Here is a 9,571-nt window from a genome sequence, read left to right as displayed (position 1 = left end):
CAAACTATAAACCACACACACACACCACCAAACAAAGCAAAATAAAAAAATCTCTGTTAAAACATGTCATTTTCAGATAACCTTTATCTTTTCACTACTAAATTTTTGGCCATTCCTTTAACCTTCTTCATTAGAAATATAAACAAATATGCAGGTAACTTACTTGTTGCATTTCAAATGGATGAAAAGGCAAAGTATTAGTTTCCCTATCAGCTACTTCATGATTTACCTAGAATACAAAGAATAGTTAGTTGATTAAAAAGTTTTCCAGTTTGTAACACGCAACTAGTAGGTCCACTCTGTTTTGGAGCTTTTGTACCTAACCATAATTTTACAAATCCAACTACATTATGAAGTAGGCCTATCTACAATGTAAAAAGAAATCATGCAAGTGTTTCTGAAATGAACTTCAATCTATAACGAAACCACTTTTTTTGTCGTGACCTTTCCCTAGTTTAATCGATCATGAAGCATTTACATTGAGAACAGTTCTCTGACTCTTTAAACACAGCTGTGCTCTAAATATCTGAAAATTTAAGACTTGCAAGAATAATGTCTGACAGCTCACTGAGGAGCTGTGTCTTGTTGCTCCTCCTAAACTCAACATCTACTGCCTAAGTGCCACTACTTAGAAGGGACTAGACTCAAGGATCTTCAGAGTCCCTGCTTGTTTCCTCTAATACCACCCATCAAGGACTTACTGAAAGAACTGAAGTTTAAAATCTAATTGTATGACACATTAAAGATCCAGTTTATGATATTACTGTTCTAATAGGCTACTAAAAATCATAGTCCTATAATGTTAAATGCCTTGCTCTACCACACCACAAACATATCTGTTGCTTAGTGGCCTTTTGATCTCCGCTAACCAGAATTCATTAAACTGAAAACTGTTGCCTCTTCCGTTATCTCTCTGTTGCATGTGTTCAAGAACCAAACAGACACCCCATTTTAAAAGCCCAGTCTGCTAAGTGATGAATTCATCTGCCAAGACTGAGGGGCAACTAACTTTCAGCAACTGCTCAGGAAAGATTTAAAGTGAAGAAAAGTTTTGTACACAAAACAAGTTTGAAAAAAACCCAAAACAAACATGTTAACATTTTCCTAATTTAGAAAGCAATAATAAAGACGACAACTATTTCTCTTACAGCTATAAACAGCTATTCCTCCCTTAATGACAAGAACCAAATGAAGGTGAGGAACTCCTCCCCAGCAGTCCCTCAAGCCTGTTGGATAGCCTCTCATAAATGGGTATGTGAAACTGCCATATCCATCTCTGAAAACCCAGCATCAGTGTCCAAAATGTTTTCTGTAACAGAAGTGGATGTGACTGTTGTCTCCCTCTGTTAGTTGAAGTGTGTTTTCAGGAGCACTATATGCTGATCTAACTCTGGCGTGCCATTAAAGAGTGAATGCTCCAGCCCCTCTTCCGTTCAGCTGCATGCCCTGCCCCTTTCCGGGTGTTCAGCAATGCTTTCTCTGCCTGTAGGACAAAACTTTCAGGTTTTTTTACTTCAGGAAGGAAAAGGGAGGGAGTTTGCCCCCTGAACTCACCCTACAGCTGGGCTGCCACTGTAAGACCACGACAGAAGTAACAGCCAACAATTGTTAGAATGTACAAACTATCTAAATCCTAAAATATTGTCAAAGTTAAATCACTGAACTAATTACAAAAAGAAATATGATGACACAGAAAGATTTTCCTTAACCTCTAAAGCAAAGTTTAAACTGATGCACACCAGGTCCCTCCTTTGATCCTGGGTCAAAAGATCTGCGAATATTTCAGGCAGAACAAAATTCAGTGACCAACTCTTTAAAGAATTACAAATGAAAAACAAGAGTAGTTGTAGAAAGTGTCAGCAACTTCAACTGTAAGTTCTAAGGAAGTTCCTAGTCTGGTAAGTACCTCAGTATCATCCAACTTGTGGCCTTTTTTTGGAAGAGAAGTACTAGAAAATGCTAAATACTACTTTTAAAGTCCCTTACGTTTGCGTGGCTGGAAGTATTACTTGAATATTTGCTCTTGAAACTCTATACAAGATTTGACCCTTTGGTAAGTCATAAAGAAATCACTCAGAAAGGAGTTGCACTTTCCAGTGCTCAAGACTCCCATTTATCACTTAGGAACTCTCAAATAACTCTTCCATTTTAATTTCTTACCTGAACAGCTACCATCCTTGTATGAGGATTGTTTTTCATTAGAGGTATACCTCTGCTTTTTTTTTCAGTCTTAATAACCCGTACACCACATTCAGCTTCATTTCTACTATTTGCAACAGCAAAATTGTCTTCATAAAATTTGTTATTCGAGTTCTCCAGTTGGCACTGAGGGTCTTCATACGTTTGTGTTTCAGTTGGTATAAAACTGCTGAAGACGTACCTTCTGTCTGAAATTGCTGACTCATCATTATCCTGATAAGCTACACGATCAGCACAAATATAATTAGGTTGGTTGGCAACATTTGACATGAGAGGGATTTGAGAAGGCACTCGCAATATTCTTTCATATTGATAACCCCAGGAAGTCCGAGGCAAAAATATACCAGGATTTTTAGAATCAAAGCACTTTAGTAAAATGTCTGGAAATGACGACCCATTTTCTATGGTATCAATATGTTGACCATGCAAAGAACGTACAAATTTACATGACGTAGGAAAAGACCAGGGCAAATATTGTGGAGTCTCATAACTTCCTACTGTTAAGTCAGTAGATGTTGATATATGGGGTTGCTTAGGATGAGACAGCGGTTTGAATTCCTTAGCAGCTGGATTTAACTGTAGCTTGTGCTGGGAAGAATCTTCTTGCACATCACAGACTATATAATTTTCTTCATTATCTCCAGTCTCATTTCTGTTCGTATTCTCATTAATAAGAACTGCATGCTTTCTTAAGCCAATAAGATTATCTATCATAATGAAACGAAGGGATTTCAAAAGAAAAGATTTCAGACCACCTTCATCTTCTACAATCTTTCGAGCTTCTTCAGGGAAGTGCTCATATTCCCCAACTAGTAATTTATTATTAATTTCCATAGGGCCATGTTCTTCCAAGATTTGAGAGAAATATCTTAAAAAAGAAAAAAAAAAGAATTGTCATTGTTAATCAATGTTTTTTCATGCAATTCTAAAATTGTATTTCACACGTTATATTTTCAAAATAATACTCAAAAGCAAAGAGTCTCTAGAACTACTAAAGAACAATCATTTGGAAGATGGCATTCTAGCCAAGCATAAAAATCTTCTGTAATACTCTTGTTTGCTCACATATTACTAGAAATATGCAACTATTTCAAAGTACTAGTACATACCTTTATGTACATACCTACATATACCAGACCACCAGCACTCAAATTCTGGACTTAATACAGTATGTTATAAAAATCATGAAGTAATATTAAACTCTTTAAACTGCTAAGCACAGAAATATATACATACTCATATAAGCTCTCACAGGTTTGATCTGGGTTATTATCCAAAAGCCTTTGATAACTGTTACTATTTGAAATGTCACAGAGAGCTTCAAATTCCTCTAGTTGCCCCCGAAGATATTCTGGGATTACAAATGGTTCATAAGAATTTGTAAAATCTCTGTAGCAGAAAATAAATTAAAAAAAGATAAGAAAGAAAGAAATAGTGCATATGAACAATAATTCTTGTCTCTGAAAATAATTGTATTTTTCACATATACTGAAAACAGTATACTGTAGGGTAACTGCATAGTGCTAAAAACTTACCCCAATAGTAAACTTTTTTTCTAAAAAGTAGAATAAACACTATCCCCAAAATACTTAACTGCTAAACTCATTAACTGACCTGCCACTAACTAATAATAATAAGGCCTACCTCTTGTTAGCGGCTTTCACATCTATAAGATTCCCTCAATTCAGTATCACAACCTGCCTTATATGGCATGGATGGCAAAGTTTAGCTGTGACTGATGGGAGTATGTACAAATTTATCAACTAATTTCTTGCTACATTAAAATGGAACACGAAGCAAGTAAGATCTTACTTGAAAGAATATTTTTTGGCCTAGAAGATGTATTGGGCTGCAGTCTGGCTACCATTTGGTTACTCCCTACATCGTTAAGGTCTTTAAAATTCTAATGCCCCTTACACCTGTCCTGGAAGCAGAGAAGTAATGGCTCTATACAAGCTCATATCAAAAACACTTAGGTGTTAACCCAGACTTTGTGTTTCTGACACTGCCTTCTCCGGTACCTGCAAAGCACTTTGGAGTTTGGGTAATAAAAGATACATGATGGTACTGACAAAGTATTTTCTTCTATAAATCTCTTATCTTCTTCTCGTGGTGCTGTACTAACTCCACTGGATAATACTAAAATAGACTAATTAAAAACAGATTATTATTTTTTTATCTCACAAAAGTATATGCAAAATGATCCACTGTAAAGACTATGAGTAACTTATTTACACTAAATCTTCTTCTGTAACTTCATCTTGGTTCAGAGACCATATTATGAACCACAAAACTTTTAAGTACAATTATCAGAATTAAGCCATAGCAAGAAAGTTCTTAACTTAAAATTATTCATTTCTTCTTCAGAACTTATTTCTGAAAAAGAAATGGGGATATTCAGCCCAACCTCCCTCTTCTTTTACCAATTTCATCAAAATCCTAGATGCGCCTGATTTTTCTCCAAGTTTGGATTAGAAAAAAACAAACACCACTACAGATTCACTTTAAGACTTCTGTGTAACTTCTTTCCACTGGGCTGCCCATCAACTGACTTTCCAGTAATCTCTTCTTTTATATTTGAGAGCCTTCAAGCTTTAATAATTTTACCACAAATAAGTCTGAGTTATCCCTAGTTCCACATGGTTTTAATGACACCTGTTATTCCTATGTTCACCATTACAAATGTTTCAGTTGTCTTTTAATTTTTATTATCTAATAACTTTGGAAACACGTAGACTTGTATAAATGCATCTAAGTCAGAAAAAGAAAAACCTGGCTGATGAGAATAGGAAAAATCTTAAGTTTACTCTTGAAATGCTAGTGAAATTATAAAAAGGGGGGGATGGAGGAAACAAAGAAGATTGTATCTGAAGCTTTCAATAAAGCAAAGCAGGACAAAAGACAGTATAAGTTTCAGGTAGAATATTATTCCTAGCAAAATCTATAAAATACTGAACAACTAATAACATTTTTCTGAGCAATAAATGGAACACTTGCATCTTCAGTCACTGATATGCCCATAAAATTACCAGAAAAGATAAAGACATAATTGCAGATCTATTTCATGAGGTGCAAGGACATATTTTTCCTCCTCAAAATGACTGATAGAGTCCTTCTCCAAATTTACTATTTGTCAGTGCAAAACGAAATGGAGCATAAAGTACTAATTACATAGTGCAGTCAGTGTTCTCTATTCACACTTCCTCATATGGCAAATTATGATCAAAACAGTCATTCAGAATTAAGACAGCGGATAGGCTGAAGGTATTGGTATTCAGTCAGAGCCAAAGTTATCCATAAACAACTCCTGATCAAGTTTAGAAGTACCTTTCATACTGACAAATTCGAATTTTAACAAAACAAAACTGTATTAACTGAGTCTTAACAGCATTATTCTGCTTCAGGAAAAACTGCTTCACAAATGAGTCTCCACAAGGTATTTAGGAAAACAGCCTCTATACATCTGAATGCCAGCAATTCTAAAAAAACTATTCATAGTAAGCAGCTAAAAGTTACCAACCCTCGAGTCTTTTGAGTTCTTCTTCCTGTTTTTGTTTTTAACTTTGATACCATTAGTCTGAAACAGAAAAAAAAACCTGGTTTTTTCATTGGAATAAAATTATGACACATTTACAAAACTAGTTCTTTTGAGTTCTTCTTCCTGTTTTTGTTTTTAACTTTGATACCATTAGTCTGAAACAGAAAAAAAAAAACCTGTTTTTTTCATCGGAATAAAATTATGACACATTTAAAAAACTAGTATGTAAATTTTAAAAAGTTTCAATATTAAACTTTTCATTCTAGTTTCACCACCAAGATTTACAAGGTGAAGCATGCAATCTTCTCCCTCTCCACTCCATCCCTGGGTGGAAATCACAGAAAGAAACGGAGCTTTGCAAGACTTTATCCATTTTGTTCCTCTTCATCATTTTCCTCTTTAAACACACAGAATATCGATTTTAAAAAACAGAATATTCTATCATTTTAGTATTTCAGATGCTTACTCATTACTTATAGCTGAAATCGCATACTTAACAAGGTGTGACATCCCACACAACACAGTTTTGTGTGGGAACAAGAAGCAAACAGAACTGTCAAGTGTTCCGGTCACTTCAATTTTCTAAGATATGCAAAGATGAAGGAACTAAAATGCATCTTCACTTTTTAATAAGACTGTGATTATAGATTAACATAACTCTACTAACAGTAACTTATTAACAGTCTATTTTAGGATATAAGTAACATTGAAATAGAAGTAGATTTACTGTAACGGCTTTCATTTCATTCTTGAATTTCCAATTCATGAAATGAAAAAGCAAAGAATTTCACATTTTATTAAAAGTATATTAATTAATTAACTCTAAAGATTTATTCTGTATCAAAAGTAAGTTTTGGATTTGTACAGATAAATTTATCCGCAGGCTAGAATAATTTTAAATGAGAGTGCCTCAAACACATAATTAACCAAAATACATAATACACTTCTGCCACTTAGAATGGATTTTAATTAAGATACTAATCAAAAAGTGATTCAGAATTATGTACGCTCTAAGACTCATGGGCTGAATCTGAAAAGCATCTATAAATTATAAAGAACAAATGCAAAATATATCTAATGCACTTCAAATTTACTTGCTTATTAGTGGAACAAACCTCAAATTCCTAGCCTTACAATGTAATGACATCTGAAGGTAAAGCTGGGTTATGCTACCTTCCCATTTGTTGCTTTGGACTGTAAAATACACAGTACGATTACAGTCCAAAATTATGCAGATTCAAGTTAAGCACACTCGAGGAAGAATCACACTTCAAGTTCAGTTGTCATGGTAAACAAGCAGATAGAGCAGTTAGTAAGAGTCTCTCTGCAAATTGGCACTTTTTTTTTTAAAAATTCCCCAATGATACCTTCAGAGAGACTTTTTTTTAAAGTTAACACCAAACTGCTGTTATTAAGTAATATGTAAATGCTATTCCCATGCACCTTATTTCCCTTATTTTCCCTATTCAAAGGAGGTGATACAGCACATCAGTGTACCCTCATCCACTTTCACTACAACTTCCTCACGTGCATCCTTGAAATGCTCATAATCTAAAACGTATCTTGTGGGTCTGTGCTTTAACCAAAAAGAAAACCCAACAAGTATTTTACTGAGGCAAGTTTAGGAAAAATGGTATGCAGTCTCCAAATGCTTTAAGAAAAGAGGGAGTGGGAGATAAAACAAAAGAGTAAATCTCTAATCAGGTCTGAAGGATGATGATGTAAAATAAACCAAGAGATGCACGTCTCTACACTTTTGCAGATTTTTAAAACATCAAATATATACTTGTTTCTGAGCTTATACCAAATGGACATTAAGTTCACTCACCGGTATATTTTCATTTCCCTGCTTCTTTAATATAATGGTAGGGTCATCTACAGAAACAATCACAAAGTCACATTCACAAATGGAAATAGTAATATTTTATGTAACTTATAATTGTGCATTATGAACCTATAGTAATAATTACTATAATCCTTTATCAAATACTACCAAAGCATCTCAAAGACTGTAGCTGCAGAATCTTTATGCTTAAACTGAAAAATAGATACTTATATTTCTTGGACATCATATAGGCATAAAGATAAACTGACATGCTGGTTGTGGCGCATGAAACAAAACAGCGGAATGTAACCTAAAAAAGAGTGGCTCGCCTTTTGAGGCTATATTGCCTTTTAAGCACTGACCACAGAAGATCCCATATAATGAGGTGGTTAGTAGTTTGCTGAGGTTTTGGCCTTTTACAGAGCCCATCAAATGTGGTGTAAAACCAGACAAAATACAATGCTTGTAAGAATGATGACCTTTGCATACTCACCCATTTTATCAAAGAATTCATCTAAAGCTTGATGAAGAAATGGAAAATTTTCTCTGTTGTCTTCTAACAGCCATATAAAACAACGGTTTTTCTCTAGAGGTGGTTTTAAGAAATAATCACAAATTTCTTTGTCATCAGAACTAGTTGTCACGTAATCAAATTTACTACCATACTTCTCATTCCAGAGTGTGGTTAAAATAGAAAGGTCAAGCTCTTTTAAAAATTGTCCATAGTTAAGAAGAAAGTTCTCTGTAGCTGTCAGACCTAAAACAAATGAAAAAAACCCAACATTTCATTCTGGCTTCAGTTTTGGTGCTTACAGTGTGATATTCCTCTTTGTTCTAGAAATTAAATATGCAGTAGCTGAAACAGATTACGTAAAAGCTTTTGTATCTTGAAAATGCAAACAAAATTGATAAATGGAGTTTATATAATCTCATCCAAGGTTTTGGCATCTTATGTCCATTTTGCCTACAAAACCAAACTTCTACCTTCACCAATTGTAAATTCTATAGGAAACTACACAGAAAGGCAACACTACCAAAAAGCACCAAGTTAGATTACTTCCAAGTTATACAGTCAGCTAAACTTTTATGACAAAAACCCCACCATGATTTACTTTCCAGAAACAAATTATTTATAAAAATATTCTCATTTAAGCCTATTCTGGAATTCAAAGACTTTAAAAAATAAATCTGTTCAATTTTTTCTTCCCTACCCAGACAAAGCCCTGCCCACATTAGAATGCTTTCCTTGCAGACCCAAGAGAGGTTGTTCCTGTGTTACCAATGGTCATACTTTCTTCTCTAGAAATCCTACCTAAGGATCAAGTAGATGAAAAAGAAGAAAGCTTTACTTTACCATTTAAAGTTAAGAAAGCAAGACTGGAAAATAGGGAGGTTATCTTTTCATCTGTAAACGGAACTATTATGACAGGATAAGGTCTTCTGCTATTACATAAACATATAGCCTACCCAAGTTGTTAAGGTGTTTCAGCCACTTGTGTAGTTTGGGATCCAGTTCTTCCAACTCACTCAGCACATGGATAAAACTCCTTGTTTTTACTCTGTTTTTTTCGTGAAGTAAGTAACTGATGAGTTGCTCCATCACTTCATGTGACATGCTACTAGTTTTGGAATATGACACATAATCCTCCTCGCTGATTACAAACCATGAAAGTAATTCTTTTAATAGTTTGGAAGCATCATAAACAGCTGTTTTTATTTGCTCAGCATTTCGACTGATATGCTGCAGGACTCGATCACCAGCATATAAATCCTGAACATAATCTATAATGGGATTTAAAAAAAAAACAACAAAACCAAACAAAACAAGATTTCATTTCTGTTTACCACAATTAAAAACATCAACTTTAAAGTACAGATAATTTGGACTAAGTGGTGCTTTTAATTATTTGCTTTATCACAACACTGAAAATTACACAATTTATAACTTTCTACATAAACTAGCCTTAGCATTATGAATTTGACACGATATTGTTTTAAATTTGGTTTAC

General features: G+C 34.3%; 1 protein-coding gene across 1 annotated transcript in view; it reads right to left on the bottom strand.

The window, feature by feature from the left end:
- The window catches only part of LOC104158666 (E3 ubiquitin-protein ligase TTC3-like), a gene marked incomplete at both ends in the record, with an annotated part of 13,722 nt that extends 4,378 nt beyond the window's left edge, over positions 1-9,344 (bottom strand). The window contains 8 exons of the mRNA XM_009696378.1: positions 164-229; positions 2,161-3,067; positions 3,436-3,588; positions 4,272-4,348; positions 5,720-5,776; positions 7,566-7,612; positions 8,056-8,319; positions 9,030-9,344. Coding sequence (XP_009694680.1) covers positions 164-229; positions 2,161-3,067; positions 3,436-3,588; positions 4,272-4,348; positions 5,720-5,776; positions 7,566-7,612; positions 8,056-8,319; positions 9,030-9,344 — 1,886 coding nt within the window. The remainder of the gene's footprint in view (positions 1-163; positions 230-2,160; positions 3,068-3,435; positions 3,589-4,271; positions 4,349-5,719; positions 5,777-7,565; positions 7,613-8,055; positions 8,320-9,029) is intronic.
- Positions 9,345-9,571: the final 227 nt, after the last annotated feature.

This window comes from Cariama cristata, unplaced genomic scaffold (assembly GCF_000690535.1).
Source record: "Cariama cristata isolate BGI_N322 unplaced genomic scaffold, ASM69053v1 scaffold4843, whole genome shotgun sequence".
NCBI lineage: Eukaryota > Metazoa > Chordata > Aves > Cariamiformes > Cariamidae > Cariama > Cariama cristata.
Note: the sequence above shows the minus strand (reverse complement) of the source record. Positions and strands in the feature narration are given on the sequence as shown.